Here is a 24309-nt window from a genome sequence, read left to right as displayed (position 1 = left end):
GGACTACTTAACTAGGTATGACAAAAAATTCTATGTAAAAGTAAAGCTATTTAAAAAAGACTGCAATAATAATAATTATTATTATTAAAATTCAAATTTTATGTCTGTTATCCCAACACAATGGCTTCAAATCTTTCCAAATAAACAACCTCAAGTATTAGGATCAGGACAAGTCAGAGGTCTTTATCTGCAAACTTGTTTTGGTTCATTGACATTGAAAGTTTACTGGTAGGTCAGCATGGATGACAGACAACTAGCATTCTCAGAAAGAGAGGTCAGCAATTCCAGTCTCTGTGTTTCCTATGGCAGTTCTACATTGATAAACAAATATCTGATCTAAGGTTGAGTACACTTATTTTTTAATCATAAAATAGTATATTTTAGGAGTTATCAATGCACTTTCCCTGATTTGTTTAAAATTAGGGAAAGTGCATTTATTAAAGTGGTTCTAAATGCAGAAAGTTTTTTTTTTTTTACCTTAATATATTCTGCATGTAGCTCCCCCAAGCCCACCATCCCCCCATGCTTACCTGAGCCTGATCTCAATCCAGCAATGTGCATGAGAGCATTGGCTCAGACACAGCAGTGGAAGCCATTAGCTCCTGTTGCTGTCAATCACAGAAAGTGAGGAGGAAGCAGGGACGGGCCAAGCCCCACTTTGTGTGTCTTATGGACACACAAAGCATGGTTCAGGAGCTATAACGTTCATGAGTGCCCCCAGAGCAAGTGGCTTACTATGGAGGCACTCGGCAGGGGGGGATGAGCCAGGAGTGACCCGAGAAGAGGAGGATCTGGGCTGGTCGGTGCAAAATCATTGTTATTTTTATAAAAATCAAAGATTCCCTTTACAATCACTCTAGTTAAGGTTCAGTACACATGTTCACATACATGAGTGTGGGAGTGCTTCTGCATGGGGTACAGCGATAGCAGTCTTTGAAGGCCATTTCATAAGTGCATTCAAGCTGCACTTTGAAAATCATTGTACTTTCTAAACATAACTCTCTAAATAAGGACAGTAATCTAAGGTTTAAATATACAGTATAGAAATTGCTAACTTAAAGCTTTAGGGGGGGGGGGGGGTTCCATTGAACAGCTAAATACACAGTTTAAAATACATTGGTTTACAATTTTACCTGTCAAAAGATTTGAAATTCTGATCAATCAATATTCTTCAAAAATGTCTAAATATCCTTAAAAAATAAACACAACAATACTATTTGACAGAAGCCTCACTTTGGGTACCTGAAAAACCTACTCAAACTGATCCCACAAATGCTTCCATTTTTTTTCCATCTAATATTTCGCATGTGCATTTTGTTTTTTTATGTGTTTATAGCACTTTTTCTTTCACTATTTCCTCAGGACTTCACACTAAAGCCACTGGCCTACAAATTGATGTTACAGCTTTTGCAAATGGATGTGTACCTAATCCCTGCTTTGCTGGAGTTATCTGCACAGAAACAGGGTCTGGATTTTCCTGTGGCCCATGTCCACCTGGCTTTTCTGGAAATGGCACACACTGCACTGATATTAATGAGGTAATCACAGTTCACTAGATATAATCATAACCTTATAAAAAAAAGTCTTGTAAAAAAATAATTCTTCAACTCAAAATATGTTAAAATGTATTACTACAGTAATCTAAAATCACAAACCAAAAATCACACAAAAAGTATTCCTCATACAAACATATATCACAAACATCTATGAAGTCCTAGGACATTATCCTTGAAATAGTAAATTATAATAAAATAGTCTTCATGGGAATATGATTGCTATTATAATAATAGAATAATCATAAACAAACAACAGATATTATCTATCAATCTAGAAGTAAAAGTCTCATTTAAAATACAATTCACTAAGTTGTTAAATGGCTAAGTTCAAGTATAAAATAAATACCCAGTGTTAAAAACTACAGATGGTTGGGGTTCTGTAAGAATATTTAATAATAAATATCTTGCGCTCGTACTTATGTCAGAATATTTATACTGCTCTGAATATAGCAGTGTATTTATTTATGGTTAATAAGCAAAGATCTGTGAAAAAGGAGAGTCTTCACCTATTGCCATAAATCAATGTCGTGAATTCTTTTTAATTGATTAATTTCTTTTTAAAAGCATATACCAATCTTAGTGAGTACAGTCTACAGTGTGGCATATATATAAAAATATTTATTCGCCAGACATGTAAACACAATATATGATCAAACAGGAAGTGACATAAAAAGATAACTCTACAAAAAAAATACTAACTTCAAATAATCAATGCAATGTGATGTTTAGCTCAATAATGAAAGTGAAACTAAAGCAAAGTGAAACAATGTGAAACAAAACAAAACAAAAGCAAGATTACCATTTCTTCCCAGGTATAGTACAAGCCATAAATTAATGTTCTATATAAACAGACTACAATGGTCTGCGTAATCACATAGCCAAAGTCATTCCACTGCAGATGAAATGAGAATAAGCCATGCAAAACGGAAGACTTAAAATTGCAAATAATGCATTTAATCTGATATTAATAAAAATGTATAAAAACAAAAATCCGCTTTTTAGAGAAAAATCTACTATGGCTTATACGGCTGGGATTGTAATCTCATTACCCTTAAATATGCAATATAAAACATATAAGGAAAGAATAAACAATTGTTGAATAAAATCAAATAACATAGCAAGGCATATTTACCACACTTATGGCTGCTAGCTTCAAATCGTTACCAGAGTCCTAAGATGGATGCCTTTCTTAAGATGGTGGATTCCCTTCAAGTTTCAGATGAATGATGGACCAGGGAGTATGTCTGGATGAGTCTTTCGAAAAATGTAACAGCGTGTGTGGTGTAAGTGTGAGGTGTGTTGTCAGTAGTGTAAAGTGTTGTCCTCTCTCATATCTGGGTTGGTCTTTTATATGGTAAGAACAAAGAGCTATAAAAATTACCATAAGTAAAACCCAGAGGGATGAAACATTATCCCAATTGGTCGGGATATTCTATACCTAAACTAGTGAGGTCAGAGACACACCCCTTTTGATAATTAACCCCATACTTGGATAATAAAGTTAAGGATGATTCCTCTATATGCAAGATTAATCATATAACACATATAAAACTTTGTCTAGACTCCCAGTACATACATAAATGTCCACCTGTATCTCCATAATTCACCTGTGCAAGTAATGCCATTCCAATAATTATATTATTTAACACAATATAATATTTTTATATGGAAATCTGAAATTATCTCAAGACTGCACCTGGTATTTTGTCTCCAGAGGGCAGTGTCGTACCGTTCATTAGATTTTGTATTTAACATAATTTGAAACAATTACCCATCCTTCTTATCTCATGACCTCTTGACCTCTAGCTAGTGAATAGCCATTACTTATTTGGATTGTGCCAAAGGGCTGTCAGATATAGTCTAGGTTTGGGAATATTTACGACACCTTGAGCACTAAACCAGTCCAAAAGCAATCCTTATATAAACACTCCTACCACATGCCTTAACATGAAGTAATTTGTTTTTAAGACGCACAAGTCCTTACACATCATAGAAAAGTATACATATATATATATATATTATATATCTAATATTATATAAGTATCAAGTTCACACTTCTATATTAATAAGAATACAATGTATTATCGTTAATATACATCTTACATATGATGATGTTTTCTATAAAAACTTATATGGTTCATCTTTAAATGTCTGCTAGAATATACTGGGGTATTGTCCATTGTTATATACTTATAGACAGACTGAGATATCCCCCCTTAACATAGCGTCAGACTGACTAAGTTTTATCTGATCGAGATGTCAAAAGAAATCTTATTTACGATTACATAGAAATACAAAGATCTCTGTTGAAACCATAGACCCTTTGTAAGCCTGTGAGAGACATTTTGTTTAACAAGTATATATGAACTTTGTTTCACCTTAAAAACAAGATGGATCCTGTCCTGTTCAGAACCTTTTATGCATAATATGAATATACATGGCTTTTAAAATCATTTTTCTTTTTACCTATTATTATTTTAATCAACCCCCAATAACCCCGACATATCCCCCCCTTTCTTCCCAGTAGACAAGTGAGCAACTTAGGCCTATCTGGAAAGAAAGCTTTTTAAGGAGTAGTGGGAAAAAAAAATCTTGTTCTCTTTTTGTAAGAGAATAGTTCATATTGGGAATTGTTCATAACTTTTAAGTAAAGCGGTAAAAAAATTAGAAAAAAAAAATCAGTTCAAAATGTCAGTTCGTAGCGACTTTGCTGGTGTTAGCTATGTCACAAACTGTTCCTTATTAGTCTCTTTGAATTCTGATCTCCTGGTAAAGAAACGCAAATGTTCCTGAAAATCTGCAACATCAGCTTGTAAAGTCTTGATGTAGACAGAAATTAACTGCTGCAATGGCATTGGCAATTACCATTCAAAGCGCAGTAAAACAATGTTTGCAATCAGGAATCAGAGAAATCGGTTTGGACATTCAACCTAGGATGTTGGTTGGATAATGAATGGTTTCAGCATGGTCTAGAGTGTCATACACCTAGACTGAGGTTTGCTCACATAAGCAATGCACCATTCTCACATCTCCTTCAACTGAAAACAGGAGATAGTGTGATTTCTCTCAATGGATTTCCTCGGATCAAATGCACAAAGATCTGTTGAAACAAATCTTCCTCTCCGTCAACAAGAATCTGGAGCGTCTCGCAGCTTGATTCCTGAAGAGGGATCCAATTCAATGAGGTGTTCCATCCAGAGCTGGGCTTTAAGGAGAGATGACTCATCCGATCGCTGTGTCTTTGGCAAACATCATCGTCTGTACCAATCAACAACCTGCCATGGAAGGTTAATCTCTTCCTATTGGATGAAACATACAGTATGAATATACAGTCTTATCAATTAACATTTCAATGCGATGTTGGTACCCTAAGCTTTCTCAGAGTTCTCCTTTACTCCACCGTGCGATCAGCCTTTTATATGAGCACCACGGAAGGTGAAACTATATATGCGACCTTTCCTAGGGCGACTGACTTCTGGGGCTTATTAACATGGAGATGTATCCATCGCCATGGATACTACACATTGGACAATTGTATAGTAATACAATACTTTGTTTAAAGTTTACCTACTACTTAGGGAAAAAATATAATATCTCCCCCTTTGGGGCATCAATGCAATTTATTGTAGGCAATAAAACTACCTGGCATTGAGGATTCCTTCTTGGTTACCGTATACAACCTTTAACCTCTTGACTGCATTACGTCATTAGGGTTTGATCCTCCTTGGTATCACCGTCATTGGCGATTTTTGAAAATGTGCCCGCTTTAAGCGACCTGTTTGAGTCAGAGGGATGAAGTGACCACTAAAAAATAGGAGGGTAGTTAGTATATAACAACCAAGATTCCCTGGCAGGAATTCAGGATCCTCAATGCTGTGACCTGGGAATAAAATGGTGTTAGAACCTCTGTTTCCTAAGCCTCTATTCAGTGTATCCTTCTGATTCCTTACCACTTGGACATTTAAAGATTTTGTGGCCTTTGGCTGGCCATTGGATTTGTTCCTAAAGAGGAATTATTTTAGTTCTGGGCTGTAGTGCCCAAAGTGAATCAAGTGATCAGCTGATCCAACTTGGCTTCTATTCTGCTGAAAACTTTAACAGAATTAAATTATTGGCTCCGCCTCCTGCGGTGCCTATATCTCTCGGGTTCAGACATATTGGGACAGATCCCTATCAGAACCAGTTACTCGGTTCTGGCGTGAGGTCTGGACCTTAATGTCACTTAATTTTCCCGAGGATTTTGGGGAACCCAAGGATGGGGCAAATCCCTATTTATTTGTGGGTGTCCCCCCCCCCTTGTTAATGGGATGTCCGGTGTCCTCCTTAAGGTATCCGGTGTCCCCTTGGGGCCTAGGTGGCATATCTTGTTCCTTTGCCAAACTTAATATTATTATGTACATGGGCAATGCATCAAAGCACAGGGATTTAAATTCCAGGTGGTTGTACTCAGCTCCTTCATTGAAGGGTGTTAGGCACTTTTGAGTACAGCAAAAAAAAATTAAATGGGGCTTTGGTGCTGTGTACATTTTAAATTGTATATAACAGCTCTAGCAGCAGTTAGGTTTTTGTATGGGCTGACTTTAAATGACACCCTGCAGGCACAACACAGAAAGTTGTTTTCATAGGCCTCAGGGTAATCAATAATGTTTAAGGACCCTTTTTCATGACAAAATCAGGACAATACTCTTTTTAAAACTTTTTTTTAAAAAAACTGGAGGTGCATGGTGTCTTTTTAGGGGTCCTAGTCTTTTTGCAGTGACCTGATATGACTCATATCTATTTATGCATGGCTGCCCAATTTCTGCCCTCCTATATTAGGAATGTGGCTGGGGTAGGACATGGACTCTTTGCCTGATTCCCCCCCTTGTCTGGGTCATAACCATCAGACTGGGAATCATATCTGGGTCTATGAATAATTATTTAATATTTAAAAAGCAGGACTAATTAAGCATTACCCTTTTACATGGACACGATGACCTTATGGAACTCTGCTATTGATTTACTTATGAGTTCCCGTCATGACTTGACTGTTACACTTTTTTTTTTCATTTTCCACTGCTGGTTACTCGGCAACTTTTTGCTAGAAAACATTTTTCCTTGCTCAAAACTTCCTAATTATTGCATTAATCATTTACATTTCACTTTCACATGTTTACTTTCATTACAGGTTACTTGTGATAAGACTTCTGTCACAATTCTACTTTATTTTGCAGTTTCACGCTACATTCTCTAACTGATGTGTCCCAATAGAGGTTACTTTCACCTGCTCAAAGAGGTTCCTAATCTCATTCTCTCATTTATTTGGAGTTGAGATTGAAACTTTACTAAACTCCTTTTTGCTGAGCCTTCTGGTGCAGTTCCTCACAAAGATACAGTAAGATTGGCCATGACCAAAAAGTATGTGATCACACTTCCTGACGTCTTTTGGTGTTAGATAAGCTTAATGGTGAGTTCATACATACAGGTTGTCCTCTACCCATGTCAGATGCCCTTTATTGGCCCGACTTTCTGAGGATTTTGATATATGACTCTAACCAGCATTTACATATTCCACCATTTCAGACTCAGAGAGGTGTTTCCACACATTTATGATCTGTGCCAAATCTACTGGAGTTGTGGCATTACCACCAGGGACTCACACCTTGCCAGAGTTGGCAGCGTGAACATTACCTGCTATAAACATTTTTAAGGCATTTCTATTACATTGCAATTAATAAAAAAAAATCCAAAAAAAAAAAAAAAAAAAAAAAATATTTTTTTTTTTTTTTAAGTTATTGATTATGTCACCTGATCAATATTTATGATTGGCATATGTAAGAAATCAATAATTATCTCGCTGGGGCCTCCATTATATGTAAGAATATTTAATAATAAATATCTTGCGCTCGTACTTATGTCAGAATATTTATACTGCTCTGAATATAGCAGTGTATTTATTTATGGTTAATAAGCAAAGATCTGTGAAAAAGGAGAGTCTTCACCTATTGCCATAAATCAATGTCGTGAATTCTTTTTAATTGATTAATTTCTTTTTAAAAGCATATACCAATCTTAGTGAGTACAGTCTACAGTGTGGCATATATATAAAAATATTTATTCGCCAGACATGTAAACACAATATATGATCAAACAGGAAGTGACATAAAAAGATAACTCTACAAAAAAAATACTAACTTCAAATAATCAATGCAATGTGATGTTTAGCTCAATAATGAAAGTGAAACTAAAGCAAAGTGAAACAATGTGAAACAAAACAAAACAAAAGCAAGATTACCATTTCTTCCCAGGTATAGTACAAGCCATAAATTAATGTTCTATATAAACAGACTACAATGGTCTGCGTAATCACATAGCCAAAGTCATTCCACTGCAGATGAAATGAGAATAAGCCATGCAAAACGGAAGACTTAAAATTGCAAATAATGCATTTAATCTGATATTAATAAAAATGTATAAAAACAAAAATCCGCTTTTTAGAGAAAAATCTACTATGGCTTATACGGCTGGGATTGTAATCTCATTACCCTTAAATATGCAATATAAAACATATAAGGAAAGAATAAACAATTGTTGAATAAAATCAAATAACATAGCAAGGCATATTTACCACACTTATGGCTGCTAGCTTCAAATCGTTACCAGAGTCCTAAGATGGATGCCTTTCTTAAGATGGTGGATTCCCTTCAAGTTTCAGATGAATGATGGACCAGGGAGTATGTCTGGATGAGTCTTTCGAAAAATGTAACAGCGTGTGTGGTGTAAGTGTGAGGTGTGTTGTCAGTAGTGTAAAGTGTTGTCCTCTCTCATATCTGGGTTGGTCTTTTATATGGTAAGAACAAAGAGCTATAAAAATTACCATAAGTAAAACCCAGAGGGATGAAACATTATCCCAATTGGTCGGGATATTCTATACCTAAACTAGTGAGGTCAGAGACACACCCCTTTTGATAATTAACCCCATACTTGGATAATAAAGTTAAGGATGATTCCTCTATATGCAAGATTAATCATATAACACATATAAAACTTTGTCTAGACTCCCAGTACATACATAAATGTCCACCTGTATCTCCATAATTCACCTGTGCAAGTAATGCCATTCCAATAATTATATTATTTAACACAATATAATATTTTTATATGGAAATCTGAAATTATCTCAAGACTGCACCTGGTATTTTGTCTCCAGAGGGCAGTGTCGTACCGTTCATTAGATTTTGTATTTAACATAATTTGAAACAATTACCCATCCTTCTTATCTCATGACCTCTTGACCTCTAGCTAGTGAATAGCCATTACTTATTTGGATTGTGCCAAAGGGCTGTCAGATATAGTCTAGGTTTGGGAATATTTACGACACCTTGAGCACTAAACCAGTCCAAAAGCAATCCTTATATAAACACTCCTACCACATGCCTTAACATGAAGTAATTTGTTTTTAAGACGCACAAGTCCTTACACATCATAGAAAAGTATACATATATATATATATATTATATATCTAATATTATATAAGTATCAAGTTCACACTTCTATATTAATAAGAATACAATGTATTATCGTTAATATACATCTTACATATGATGATGTTTTCTATAAAAACTTATATGGTTCATCTTTAAATGTCTGCTAGAATATACTGGGGTATTGTCCATTGTTATATACTTATAGACAGACTGAGATATCCCCCCTTAACATAGCGTCAGACTGACTAAGTTTTATCTGATCGAGATGTCAAAAGAAATCTTATTTACGATTACATAGAAATACAAAGATCTCTGTTGAAACCATAGACCCTTTGTAAGCCTGTGAGAGACATTTTGTTTAACAAGTATATATGAACTTTGTTTCACCTTAAAAACAAGATGGATCCTGTCCTGTTCAGAACCTTTTATGCATAATATGAATATACATGGCTTTTAAAATCATTTTTCTTTTTACCTATTATTATTTTAATCAACCCCCAATAACCCCGACAGTTCCACTAAGGTCATTGGTACAAGCACATCAGTCAGTAACTATTAAGTGCATCAATATAGCCCAAACAACATCATCAATTAACAGAAGCTTTGCAAGGCTGTAAATACATACCTATCTTGTATGTTGGTATTCGAAATATACACTATATTACCAAAAGTATTGTGACACCTGCCTTTACATGCACGTGAAATGTAATGCTAACCCAGTCTTAGCCTGTAGAGGTTAATATTGAGTCGTGTTGAGTGGAGACTGCGAGCCAGGCCTTCTCATCCAACATTAGTACCAGACCTCACAAAAGCGCTCCGGGAAGAATGGTCAAACATTCCCATAGACACACTCCTAAACCTTGTGGACAGCCTTCCCAGAAGAGTTGAAGCTGTTATAGCTGCAAAGGATGGGATGCCATTAAAGTCCCTCTGTGTGTAAAGGCAGGCATCCCAATCCAATACTTTTGGCAATATAGTATATATATATATATATATATATATATATAGATAGTATCTCACAAAAGTGAGTACACTCCTCACATGTATCAAAATATTTTATTAGATCTTTTCATGTGACAACACTAAAGAAATTACACTTTGCTACAATGTAAAGTAGTAAGTGTGCAGCTTAAAAAACAGTGTAAATTTTCTGTCCCCTCAAAATAACTCAACACACAGCCATTAATGTCTAAACTGCTGGCAACAGAAGAATAGAACTTAGTAAGACAATATCTAGACCACTGTTCCTGATCTTTGCTGACAGTATTATGGCAGGAAATGTACCAGGCCATTGGAGGAAAGATAACGTGATACCGATATTCAAAAAAGGGCAAAGCCATGTCCCGGGAAATTATAGGCCTGTCAGTCTGACATCGATAGTATGTAAACTTCTGGAGGGGATAATAAGGGACTATATCGTAGAGTTTTCTAAAGACAACAACATCATCAGCAGTAATCAGCACAGGTTTACAAATGGGCGTTCTTGTCAAACCAATCTCTTAACATTCTACGAGGAGGTGAGCTGTGAGCTAGATAGGGGGAGACCAGTGGATGTGGTGTACCTGGATTTCGCTAAGGTGTTTGATACAGTTCCCCAGAAGCGCTTAATTTATAAAATAAGGTCTGCAGGCATCGACTGCAAGGTTTGCTCTTGGATAAGGAACTGGCTAAAAGGGCGTGTCCAAAGGGTGGTAATAAATAGCGCATACTCAGACTGGTCTGAGGTGGTAAGTGGGGTCCCCCAAGGCTCAGTCCTGGGACCAACCCTGTTCAATTTATTCATAAACAGCATTGAGGATGGGATCAGTAGTTCTATATCAGTTTTTGCAGATGACACAAAATTGGGCAGGGCAATAACTGCACGGCATGAAGCAGATATCGTACAGAATGACCTGGACAAAATAACAGAGTGGGCAACGACATGGCAAATGAGGTTTAATGTGGAGAAGTGTAAGGTTTTGCACTTGGGGACTAAAAACATAAAAGCACAATACACTTTAGTGGGGGAACCTTTGGGGGAATCAAACATGGAGAAAGATCTGGGAGTCTTGTTAGAGGATAGACTAAGCAATAGCATGCAATGTCAAGCGGCAGCTGCCAAAGCCGGCAGAATATTAGCATGCATAAAGAAAGGGATGTATTCCAGATATAAAACTATAATTCTACCACTTTATAAAACTCTGGTCCGACCGCATCTGGAGTATTCTGTCTGGTTCTGGTCGTCAGTCCTCAGGAGGGATGTGTTGGAGCTGGAGAGAGTCCAGAGAAGGGCAACTAAACTAATTATGGGATTGGAGGACCTTAATTATGAAGAGCATCTGCAATCACTTGATTTATTCTCCCTGGAGAAGAGACGCCTGAGAGGGGACATGATAGCAATTTATAAATACTTATAAATGGTGATCTCAGCATAGAAAAAAAGCTATTCAGTCGAAAGGATTGCATGAGGACTCGAGGGCATACAATGCGATTAGAGGAGAAGCGTTTTAACCTCAGGCAACGCAGGGGGTTCTTTACTGTTAGGGCTACAGGATTGTGGAATTCTCTACCACAAGAGGTGGTTTCTGCGGGAAGTATGGTTGCTTCTAAAAGATTCTTGGATGTACATCTCAATGATCAGAGCATTCAGGGGTATGAGAGATGATTACGGCCACACACACCTACACAGGATGAACTGGATGGACTATTGTCTTTATTCAACCTCAACTACTATGTAACTATGTAACAAAAGTGAGTACACCTCTAGGTGAAAATGTCCAATGGGTCCAATTAGCCATTTTCCCTCCCTGGTGTCATGTGACTCGTTAGTGTTACAATGTCTCAGGTGTGAATAGGGAGCAGGTGTGTTAAATTTGGTGTTATCGCTTTCACTCTCTCATACTGGTCACTGGAAGTTCAACATGGCACCTCATGGCAAAGAACTCTCTGAGGATCTGAAAAAAAGAATTGTTGCTCTACATAAAGATGGCCTAGGCTATAAAAAGATTATCAAGACCCTGAAACTTAGCTGCAGCATGGTGGCCAAGACCATACAGCGGTTTAACAGGACAGGTTCCACTCAGACCAGGCCTCGTCATGGTCAACCAAAGAAGTTTAGTGCACGTGCTCAGCATCATATCCAGAGGTTGTCTTTGGGAAATCAATGTATGAGTGCTGTCAGCGTTGCTGCAGAGGTTGAAGGGATGGGGGGTCAGCCTGTCAGTGCTCAGACCATATGCCGCACACTGCATCAAATTGGTCTGCATGGCTTTCATCCCAGAAGGAAGATGATGCACAAGAAAGCTCGCAAAACAGTTTGCTGAAGACAAGCAGAATAAGGACAAGGATTACTGGAACCATGTCCTGTGGTCTGATGGGACCAAAATAAACGTATTTGGTTCAGATGGTGTCAAGCGTGTGTGGGGGCAACCAGGTGAGGAGTACAAAGACAAGTGTGTCTTGCCTACAGTCAAGCATGGTGGTGGGAGTGTCATGGTCTGGGGCTGCATGAGTGCTGCCAGCACAGGGGAGCTACAGTTCATTGAGGGAATCATGAATGCCAACATGTACTGTGACATAGTGAAGCAGAGCATGATCCCCTCCCTTCGGATACTGGGCCACAGGGCAGTATTCCAACATGATAACGACCCCAAACACACCTCCAAGACAACCACTGCCTTGCTAAAGAAGCTGAGGGTAAAGGTGATGGACTGGCCAAGCATGTCTCCAGACCTAAACCCTATTGAGCATCTGTGGGGCATCCTCAAACGAAAGGTGGAGGAGCGCAAGGTCTCTAACATCCACCAGCAATGTGATGTCGTCATGGAGGAGTGGAAGAGGACTCCAATGGCAACCTGTGAAGCTCTGGTGCACTCCATGCCCAAGAGGGTTTAGGCAGTGCTAGAAAATAATGGTGGCCACACAAAATATTGACACTTTGGGCCCTATTTGGACATCTTCACTTAGGAGTGTACTCACTTTTGTTGCCAGCAGTTTAGACATTAATGGCTGTGTGTTGAGTTATTTTGAGAGGACAGAAAATTTACACTGTTATACAAGCTGTACACTCACTACTTTACATTGTAGCAACGTGTCATTTCTTCAGTTTTGTCACATGACCAGATATAATAAAATATTTACAAAAATGTGAGGGGTGTACTCACTTTATATATGTGCTCAGTCTATTGTGTAAAGTTTGCTTACTACCTCAGTAAAGCTTGGAAAGGATTATGCTTACCAGGCTGCAAGGTATTGAAGAAGAATGTTTTGAAGCTTCCCTGATGTGAGGTGCACACACCCTCACATGTTGAGGCTAGTATTTAAATCTTAAAAATAATAATGAAACCATAGTCCATCATATTCTAAGAAGTTCCAAGACATAGACATTGGCCAGCCTGAAATAACTATGAGTGAGGGACCGGAAAAAGGTTGACAGATGGTCAAGTTCTAGAGGTTGCCCTGGCATGTACACCTTGTCCATGATGTAAGGTGGGTAGATGTGAAAAGCCAAGGTGATTTGCAAAAAGGTGTTAAAAGATATGTTTAACAGAGTATTTATTTTGTGTGTTTGGGAGTGGTAGCAAAAGGAGTTGGGTCCTGAAGTTGGTAATAGCAGCAAGCAACCTTCAGCATCTGGTGTTAAATCTAAAGCTGGTTTGTGAAGTGTTAATCCTTAACCTGGGCTGTTTAGGTAATGCACCTTGGCTGAAGGAAATCCATGGACTTTGTTCTCCCGGAGGCTGCTCTGGGAAAGTCAAGAAAGGAGCAGGGTTTAAAGTTTCAAGTTGGAGCCCTGGCAGGTAACTTGGCATTCCTTCCAGAGATGTACTTGAGTATTGCTTGTCCAGAAAAGTAAAGGTGTGCTAGTAGCGGAACCCCCATCTACAGTATATGTGATTTAATGTTTCTGCATGATTTGGAGTACTGGCTTCAGGGCTCTCCACTTAGCTAATGTCCAGGGTGCAAGATCTGCAAATATTTTAGGGATGATTCTGGTAGCACTGTTGCTGCTGTTCACATGATTTCTGCAGGAAAGTTTCCTTTGTGTGGAAATAAAAGATCGTCACAATTGTAACCATCTCAAAGTTACAGGCTTGAGGGCCCTTTTGATTGATAGAATAATTGATAGATGCTCTAATAGTATCAATGGGACCAGCTCCTGAAACAAAGCTGTTGTATTAGTAATGAAGTTGGTAATGGTCTCAGGTAGGCCCCTATTGTGCAAATTGATGCTCCAGAAGCAGTTTCAGCACTTTCAGTTTCTAAAGGAATAAGATTATCTTATTCTTTGACAGATGCAATTTAACAGTCATGCAAACTGATCCCGGTATTTGCACTATCCATGTGAGCTCATAGATTGGCGGTTATCATGCCAATATCATACATCTCCCAGGACAGTTTGTCTGCTATCTGTTTAGATGTGGCATTCAGTGCCCGTTGTAACATGCAATCTGTCTTTTCCAGAAGATCTGACTGACCGACAGAATCCTGAGAGGGAGTATTTTGGGCATACATTGTCACTGCATTCTTAGTGTCAGGTGGAGTATGAGAGGTGTGTTGCCTGTCTCAGGGCCTGTCAACTCCATCTTGCCTGTAGCTTTAGAAAGGACCTTCTTGTTCAACCTGCTGTATTGTTTACTGTTGGCATTCAGAAGCACAATTGCAGCATTTAAAGTTTCCTGGATGTGACTGAAGTGCTTCAAGAGGTGGTGATTGTTCCAGATAAGAGGATCTGGTATTATGGAGCTGTTGATGACAGGAAAGTGTGAAACTCGCTTAGATGGCATTCGTAAGCAGGTGTCTTTGCATGTGCACCAGCATTGCAGTTCCCCCTTCCTGTACCATAACAGGCCATTTGCCTTTTAAGGGGGGCCTTATGGTTGAACCTAGAAGCCCTTTTATAGTAATGGGGTAGCCAGATACCCATTCCCTTCCAGTAGAAAGAAAACAAGGGTGCATTAGTGACCCTTACCCATTCCCACAGGAGACTTCAAACCAAAAAGAAAAAAAACACCACTTATTAATTAAGAATCTTTTCAGGAAAACTTAAACACATACTTACCAGCTTTCAAAATATAGTTTGTTAATGTCCTCAAAAGCAAATCCAGCATCAATCATGGTATTCAGCAATGTACACATTAATCAAGTCATCTAGCAATCTAATTGATGGTAATCACAATGACCCATCAGCTGTTGATCGGTACATGGGGCTCTCTTGCCACTAAATGACAGATTTCTTGATGTGGTCATTTAAAATCAGAAAATAAGCAGCAGTCCCCTCCTCCAGCTGTTATTTTGGCGCTGGCCATAATGCAGTCATTGGGCTCCTTTTTTTTCTCCTCTTCTAACCCTAGGAGCGGGCCTTCAGATGTAAACAAAGCCTATGATAGCCTGCCTCGTTCACAGCAAATTTACTGATTGGCCAGTGCATACTGATCAATCAAAGGCTTAGCTGTCAAAGAGGTGGCCAATTATGACTTTTTTTTCCCTCTGAAAACCCACCCCTAAGCTTAAAAAAAAAAAAAAAAAAAAGCACCCAAAAGCACCATTATAGTTGTGAGAAAAACAGAGGATGGACAGGAAATACATTGGAGATCCTTAGGATCACCACAGATCTTTTAGAAGCCCCCATAAAGGGCTGTGGCAGTCTTCCAGGCTGCCAAATAGCCATGTACAAATTCTGTCATCATTAATGTCAAAAGTGTTTGGATTTCGGGTTTAGGTTTTGCTGATTTTTAGCCTGTTTGGACAAACTGCTGACAAATCGAACAAATGTTTTGAGTAATATTAGTCACAACTACAGGCTTCAATCAAAATCGAACATGTTTGAGTAATATTAGTTACAACTACAGACTTTAATCAAAAATGGGAGTTGAACTATAAAGGCAAGGCATTTGCAACATTTTCTTCACTTTGAATTTAGCCTTTATAACTATCTTCAACTGGTCTTTAATCCTTTCAAACCTATCTGTAGTAGATGTGAAAGTAAACATGTATTTATACTTCCACCAATATTCATGATTTGTCTTTCCAGTGTTCTGTGAATCCATGCTTTCCCCGTGTGCGCTGTGTCAACAAATCTCCTGGATTTCACTGTGACCCATGTCCTATTGGTTATATAGGAAAGAGGGTAGAAGGAGTTGGCCTGGAGTTTGCTAGAGCGAATAAGCAGGTAATTATTGCTGAAGATTTTTCAGAAATATTGTTCATAATATGTCTAAGTCACATGGAGCTCAATAATAATATGGACTTAACTGGGGTACATACATGTTAATGGTATTGAAGTAAAGCTAATTTGTTTGAATTTTATCATTCTAATATCCAGCAGAGGAAATAAAAGGCTATCCTGATACATTAAAAAAAGAGACTACACTCGTGCATGTCATTGAAATTTACAAAGCTCAGTGAGCATGATTAAAATGTATGAATTGGCACCAACGATGACTCAGTAAATCATTGATGGCACAGAGCAAAATATGCACTTTCTTAGCTCACAGTAACACACATATGTAATATTCATAAGAAAATATAATAATTTTCATAATACCATTATATATATTTTTAAAACCGTGATGGATAAGAGACTCTAAAATAATATCAGAAAGCTGTCCCAGCCAGAGCTGTCTGCTTCTCTTTATTGTAAAATCAGAACATAAAAAAAAATGTTATTGTGTTTGTGTGCACTAAAATTGGAATGCATTTTTATCTGACAATATAGATTTGATAAGCAGTTGAGTAAAATAGGATGCCACATAAAAAAATAAAAAATAAAAAATTGCAAATACCATAATTTTATTCTCCAGATCTTTTGCTTTTAGAAAATATATATTACTTTGGGGTTTTATGTATATTTTATGTAAGAAACACAAATTTTTGAATATGTGTAAAAAAAATAAAATAGTGGTCTGGCAGAAAATAGGTTAATGTGATGATCGGATTCAGCAGTGCCCTGATAAAACAGTGTATGAAGGATGATATAGACTGCAGATGCTATAGATAACCATAGAAAACTTTCCACATGCATTCAAAATGCAAGTATTCTGCAGGTATAGTGCCTAAATCTTGGACACAATTAAAACAGAAGTAGCTGATGGAACATTAGCCTAATCTAAAATATAAAGCATTTACATCATATCATATGTAAATACTCAGTAAAAAATGTTACCATGAATTTGATTTGTAAAAACATGATCATCCACATCATAAATATAATTGTAATTATGGAAAAATCAATCATGTACATTATAATGGATTAAAATTGAAAAAAAAATCATTATCAATCTTGTAAATAATAAACAAGCTTTCAAATATAAAGGAGTGAATCAATGACTGAAACACACAATATGGGTGAAAAATTCCATGTGCCTGCTGCCTAACAGAGAAATTTTATGTTAATTTAAATTGATATACAGTATATGAACAATTCCTAGGTAATACATAATGCATGACCATTTATAAATTATATACATTATCTAGTGAGTGTTTCTAACATTTCACACTGGTTAACCACTCTTCAGATATGTATTTCCATATGATTTTTGTATTTTTTTTTTTTTTTATTGCAGGATTGTCAATATTCTTAGGCAGGCAATTAATTTAGAGATTTGAGATTCTCCTTCTGGTTTTGATGATAACTGCTAAGACATAACCAGTTAAAGAGGAAGTAAACCCTCCTCTGACACTTTTCCCTATAGGTAAGCCTATATTAAGGCTTAGCTATAGGTACTGTAAATATCTCCTAAACATGCACCGTTTAGGAGATATTTACCTTAGATGCAGCCAGTGACGTCACTGGCGCATGCGCTCTGAAGGAACGGCCGCTGGTGCCGTTTCTTCAGAGACCCGTGCCGTGACTGTTGGCTCCCGCGCACGTGCGCGGGAGTAACGTCACCGCGGTTCCGGCCAATCAGATGGCCGGATGCCGCGATCCCGGAAGAGGATAGAGCTGATGAAGTCCCGCCTAGTGGGATGTAACGCATGCGAAGGGAGAGGGGTCGGTGACGTCACCCGCCATCCATTGCGGTCGAGACCGCTGTGTGTAATTCGATCTGCTCATCACATGCACTTGTATAGTGCTTTACAAGGTAATTTTATGATTTTATGCTATGTTCAATAAAGTAATTTATTGCGGTAATGCACTATGTCCGGATCTTTGTTTTCCTATGGACCTGTGACCCGCTTTATGGACCTGTGATCTGTTACCTGTGAGCCTTATTTTCTGATGAAGAGGAATACTGATCTGATCTATATTGGTGATATTCTTGGAGAAAGTTTTTATGTCTTACTAGCCCGTCTGGTGACACAGGGGCTAAGTGTGAGGTGAGAGGCTAATGAGACTGCGTGCATTATCATGCTGCAACATGAGGTGATGGTCGTGGATTAATGGCACAACAATGAGCCTCAGGATCTTGTCATGATATCTCTGTGCATTCATAATGCCATCAATAAAATGCACCTGTGTTCGTTGTCCATACCATATACGCATGCCCATACCATAGCCCCACCGCCACCAAGAGCCACTTGATCCACAACGTTGACATCAGTAAATCGCTCACCCACACAACGCCATACACGCTGTCTGCCATCTGCCCTGTACAGTGAAAATCGGGACACCTCTCCAAAGTGCAAGAGGCCATTGAATGTGAGCATTTGCCCACTCAAGTCGGGTTACGACGATGAACTGCAGTCAGGTCGAGACCCCGATGAGCTTCCCTAAGACAGTTTCTGACAGTTTGTGCAGAAATTCTTGGGTTATGCAAACCGATTGTTTCAGCAGCTGTCTGGGTGGTTGGTCTCAGACGATCTTGGAGGTGAAGATGCAGGATGGGCTGGTGTGGTTACACGTAGTCTGCGGTTACACGTAGTCTGCGATTGTGAGGCCAGTTGGATGTACTGCCAAATTCTCTGAAACGCCTTTGGAGACGGTTTATGGTAGAGAAATGAACGTTCAATTAACGGGCAACAGCTATGGTGGACATTCCTGCAGTCAGCACGCCAATTGCACACTCCCTCAAAACTTGCGACATCTGTGGCATTTTGCTGTGTGAAAAAATGCACATTTTAGAGTGGTCTTTTATTGTGGCCAGCCTTGGGCACAGCTGTGCAATAATCATGCTTTCAAATCAGCATCTTGATATGCGACACCTGTGAGGAGGATGGATTATCTCGGAAAAGGAGAAGTGCTCACCAACACAGATTGTTATGAGGCAGGTGGAAGCCTGTCGTGCAGAGAAGGCTTACCGTTGCCGGTGGGCGGAGCTTGGTTGGAAACCCGAGGTGAGTAGCACAGGCTAACCTGAGGTGCGGGATCTAAGCATCCACCGGTCTTCACCAGGGCCTCTGAAGGTGAGCATGGATTTGGCTGCAGGTGGATACCAGGTCGCGGTCCCCAGGGTCGCCCCACTAGGGGGTAACCGGTCAAGGTCCGAAGGTGGATGAGCCGACAAGGAGAATCCAGAAGAGTAGTCAAAACGAGCCGGGATCAGGACAGGCAGCAAACAAGCGAAGTCAGGGACGAGCCAAAGGTCAACAGGTATCAGACAGGAAATCAACAGGAAGCAGGTTCAGAACACAGGAGAGCTGAAGATTACACAGCAAAGTGCAGTGCTGTTGAGCTGTTTAAATAAGGCAGCCTGTTTGCCAATTATTTCAATTAGTCTGCTCTGGATTAACCCTTTAGGTTGCAGACAGCACATCATGACACACATCAGTGTGCTCAGGAAGCGTTTCTAACACAGATTTAGACAGATTTGTGAACAATATTTGGGAGAAATAGGCCTTTTGTGTACATACAGTAGAATAAGTCTTAGATCTTTGACCTCAGATCATGAAAAATGGGGGCAAAAACAAAAGGGTTGCGTTTATAATTTTATTCTGTGTATATAGATGTAGCACCCTCCCAGGTTGGTGCTAGGCAAAGCATATGTGTGGCCATGTTCTGCTTATCAGGAGGCCCTGATCTGTTAGTTAGCCTGTCACATGCTTTCAGGTGTGACTGTTAAGTCTGGGGAGTCTCCCCACTGTATCCAATGAGGGACCGTGATGGACAGTGGAGGAAACCTAGCCAATAGAACACCAGGGTTTATGACTGTCCCAGTGGGTGGTCATTGCCGCATTGCATCCTGGGATTGGAAATAAATCCAGAGGGTGCATGTGACTGGGTGTCTTCTGATGGGAGCAAAGTCCCAGGAGGAGGTGGACGGCTGTCTTTCCTTCTGCTGAAGTGAGGAAGGTGGTCCAGGCAGTCGGCCTAGGGACCAGGGGTTGAGCTGTGCTGCAGAAGGATCCAGTGTGCTGACCAAGTGGAGCTGCTGGGCAGACTACTTCTGGAAAAACAGTGTAGTGAGTACTCAAGCATCTGCCCAGGGGTTTGCCCAGGGGACCACTCCAGCGGGGTCTAGGGGATCAAGGAGCAAGCTAATCCAGAGAGATACAGTAAAGGGGGTGCCAAGTTGTCAAGCCCTGAAGATTAGGGGGTAAAGGGGGCCCCAGGAAGGGCCCTGAAGTCTCGGTGATACAGTCTACATTAAAGATTAGCTACCTCAGGAACCTTTAAGGACTCTTTCACAGCCAAAGGGCAAAGTGAATCAGCGGCCTAGTTGTGACTAGCTCAACATAGTGTTAACCAGCGTTAACCAGCGTTAATCAGCATTTAACCAGCGTTAATCAGCAATTTTCTGGATCATCCCTGCCTATTGTGCATAGTTCAGTTCAGTGGAGTATCCCACTCATCCCTTCTCCTATCCAAGTACCTAATAAAATATAAAAAATAAAGAAACTGGACTGGTCCTTGTCTGAGGTAAAAACACTTGGAAATATGTCAGAATGTTCTGCTGTTGCTCATGGTAACCCAGGGGAACCCACACTCAGAAGCTCTCATGGGAGTAGTGCTACATTTGGGAACTCATCCGGGATTTCGCCCTGGGTTACCGGCCTGGTTGCTAATGGCAACGGCCGAAGAAAATTTTCAAAAACGCCATTTTTGTGTCCGGGACTTTGTTCTAATGCTCAATCCAAGTGTGAGGCCTGCTCTACAGGAGATAGGGAGAGTGGGGTGAAGATAGAGGTACACCTTGAAGGTTGCCTGCGGCAACGCCAAAATTTCAGTCAGAACTGTGATATGTGTTCATCAATGGCGGGAATCTTTTACCTCAGCCATGAAATGTATACCACTGTGAAGAGCTAGGAGGCGGGAAAAAGGTCTCTAATCGTGAATAAAGACTGTATCTGCCTGACAGGAAAAGGTGCAAGTGTGGACGGAGAAAATGGTGGCCAGGGGCACATGGATCGGTGTGCCAGGGGCCGCGTGTGTGTCAAGACTACATGGAATGATGTTGACCGTGCATGCGACAGTGGGACATTTATTCTGTATAGCGACAGTGTCAGTACTGTGAAGATAGCAGTCAGCCATGCCGGGAAGGGCAGTGGAGCTTTCTTCGGAGACAGTATGGTGACGGGCCTTGATTGTACATGTGCTGGGAGGAGGACTGTTGACCGTGCATACGACAGCGGGACAATTCTCTGGACTGGCAAAGAGGGACAGCTGGCTCAAGGTGATGGTGCGCAGCTGGGGCCCTGTTACAAGCAAAAAGAGTGGATGTATGTCCGGTGAGGGACATGGTCCACTTTGCAGCGACTTCCACGTTGGCTGAGATGAGAGAGAGCGGCATCGGAGGGGTTACTGCACCACAAGGAAAAGCGCACGCTGAACAGTTCTGCCTAGCAGGAGGAGCCACCGCCAAACAAGGATGTGGGGTGATTGGCCACAGCCAATCAGGAGTGAAAAGGGAAGTCCATATATTACTTCCTCCTTCGGGTGTGACTGAGAGGGAGACACGTGCAAGGAGAAGTAACATGGAGGTTACTGTAGAGAGAAAGTGTGCACCAGTAAGCGTTTCACCTGCTGTCGGAGAACCTGCTGGGCAGACCCAGGAGCAGACCGCAGAGCCGAAGGCAATTGTCCTGTGAGATACAGGACTTCGGATGGTGCCCGATGGAGGACTGGCGCTATGCACCGGAGGAAAAATTGAGCACTTAGGCCTGGTATGTCCACAGTGTATGAGTGTGACCATGCGGGTGCGGCATGGAGCCAGTGTGGGCACTGCAGCTATCTGCTGTTGCGGGCGGAGAAGAGTGAGGGTTGGCCCCCGACAGCTGTATGTGTCATGGGAGACAGGAGTCACTCGGGGTCATGTCAGTTCTGGAATCGGGACCTCTCCCTGGAGGTGGGAGAGGAGTCATCAGGGTGCTAATGCAGCTGGAGACCATGCAACCTGGCAGTGGTTAAGACTGTACAGCAAGAGAAACCCGATTTCAAGACAAAGGGTTCATGCAGGTACTGATGGCGGGGAAGTGGGCACCTGATGCGCCGAAGGTCACCGCAGCCATGACAAGGTCTGCTCCCATCCCCATTAAGAAGGAAAGATGGCCGGTGGCAGTCGTGTGGGAGTAGGAGGCCGGGGCCATCAACGTGGGTTCTCCAAGCTTCCAAAATAGATTCGGGTCCGTTGAAGAAGGGATTGAAAATTAGAAGTCTGAGGATGAGACTGAATAGGACTGGGGATCTGAGGCCAGAAGCAGTCCGCCATGTCCTGACATAGTAGAAGCCCCTGATGAGGAAACCAAGGATTTTGTGGTGAGAAGAGAGCTAGCTCAATGTTTGGGGTTCTGTGAGGCCTATGCCAGTAGGGTCCCAGACCTAACCCCACCTTGAACTATGCCAGGTTCGGGATCAGAATGCTGCAGAAAGATCCAGTGTGCTTACCAAGTGGAGCTGCTGGGCAGACTACTTCAGGAAAAACAGTGTCGTGAGTACTCAAGCATCTGCCCAGGGGTCTGCCTAAGAGAGGGGACCACTCCAGCGGGGTCTAGGAGATCAAGGAGCCAGCTATCCCAGAGTGATACAGTAAAGGGGGTGCCAAGTTGTCAAGCCCTGAAGATTAGGGGGTAAAGGGGGCACCAGGAAGGGCCCTGAAGTCACTGTGATACAGTCTACCTTAAAGATTAGCTACCTCAGGAACCTTTAAGGACTCTTTCACAGCCAAGGGCAAAGTGAATCAGTTGCCTAGCCGTGACTAGCTCAACATAGTGTTAACCAGCGTTAATCAGCATTTAACCAGCGTTAATCAGCAATTTTCCAGATCGTTCCTGCCTATTGTGCATAGTTCAGTTCAGTTGGAGTATCCCACTCATCCCTTCTCCTATCCAAGTTCCTAATAAAATATAAAAGCCAAAAAAACTGGACTGGTCCTTGTCTGAGGTAAAAACACTTGGGAATATGTCAGAATGTTCTGCTGTTGCTCACGGTAACCCAGGGGAACCCACACTCAGCAGCTCCCATGGGAGTAGTGCTATATATATATATATATATATATATATATATATATATATATATATACATACAGTATCTCACAAAGCAACAGAGCAACAATTATTTTTTTAAGATCCTCAGAGAGTTCTTTGCCATGAGGTGCCATGTTGAACTTCCAGTGACCAGTATGAGAGAGTGAGAGCGATAACACCAAATGTAACACACCTGCTCCCCATTCGCACCTGAGACCTTGTAACACTAACAAATCACATGACACCACAGAGGGAAAATGGCTAATTGGGCCTAATTTTGATATTTTCAATTAGGGGTGTACTTACTTTTGTTGCCAGCGGTTTAGACATTAATGGCCAACATATACTGTGACATACTGAAGCAGAGCATGATCCCCTCCCTTCAGAGACTGGACCGTAGGGCAGTATTCCAACATGATAACGACACCAAACACACCTCCAAGACAACCACTGCCTTTCTAAAGAAGCTGAGGGTAAAGGTGATGGACTAGGCAAGCATGTCTCTAAACCTAAACCCTATTGAGCATCTGTGGGGCATCTGATGAACTCCATGCCCAAGAGGGTTAAGGCAGTGCTGGAAAATAATGGTGGCCACACAAAATATTGATACTTTGGGCCCAATTTGGACATGTTCACTTAGGGGTGTACTTTTGTTGCCAGCGGTTTAGACAATAATGGCAGCAAATTTACACTGTTATACAAGCTGTCCAATCACTACTTTACATTGTAGCAAAGTGTCATTTCTTCAGTGTTGTCACATGAAAAGATATAAAAAAAAAAATTTGCAAAAATGTGAAGGGTGTACTCACTTTTGTGAGATACTGTATATATATATATACGGTAAATCATAAAAAACAAAGAAAAAAGTCTAATCTGCAGCACCTTGTATTTTTATTAAGAGAGGAAAAAATCATCAAGGAGACATTAAAATACAAAAAAGTACATTGTTTTGGATCTATTAAGAGCCT

At 40.4% G+C, this 24309-nt stretch overlaps 1 protein-coding gene across 1 annotated transcript in view; it reads left to right on the top strand.

The window, feature by feature from the left end:
* COMP (cartilage oligomeric matrix protein) overlaps positions 1–24309 on the top strand; it is a 186356-nt gene that overhangs the window by 64812 nt on the left and 97235 nt on the right. Inside the window, exons 4-5 of the mRNA XM_082243515.1 lie at positions 1363–1538; positions 16035–16172. Of these exons, the coding sequence (XP_082099641.1) occupies positions 1363–1538; positions 16035–16172 (314 nt within the window). The remainder of the gene's footprint in view (positions 1–1362; positions 1539–16034; positions 16173–24309) is intronic.

The sequence above is a fragment of the Pelophylax lessonae genome (assembly GCF_965119305.1).
Source record: "Pelophylax lessonae genome assembly, chromosome: 1".
Classification (NCBI taxonomy): domain Eukaryota; kingdom Metazoa; phylum Chordata; class Amphibia; order Anura; family Ranidae; genus Pelophylax; species Pelophylax lessonae.
The sequence above is the reverse complement of the archived record's forward strand: the minus strand, read 5'-3'. Positions and strand labels throughout refer to the sequence as shown.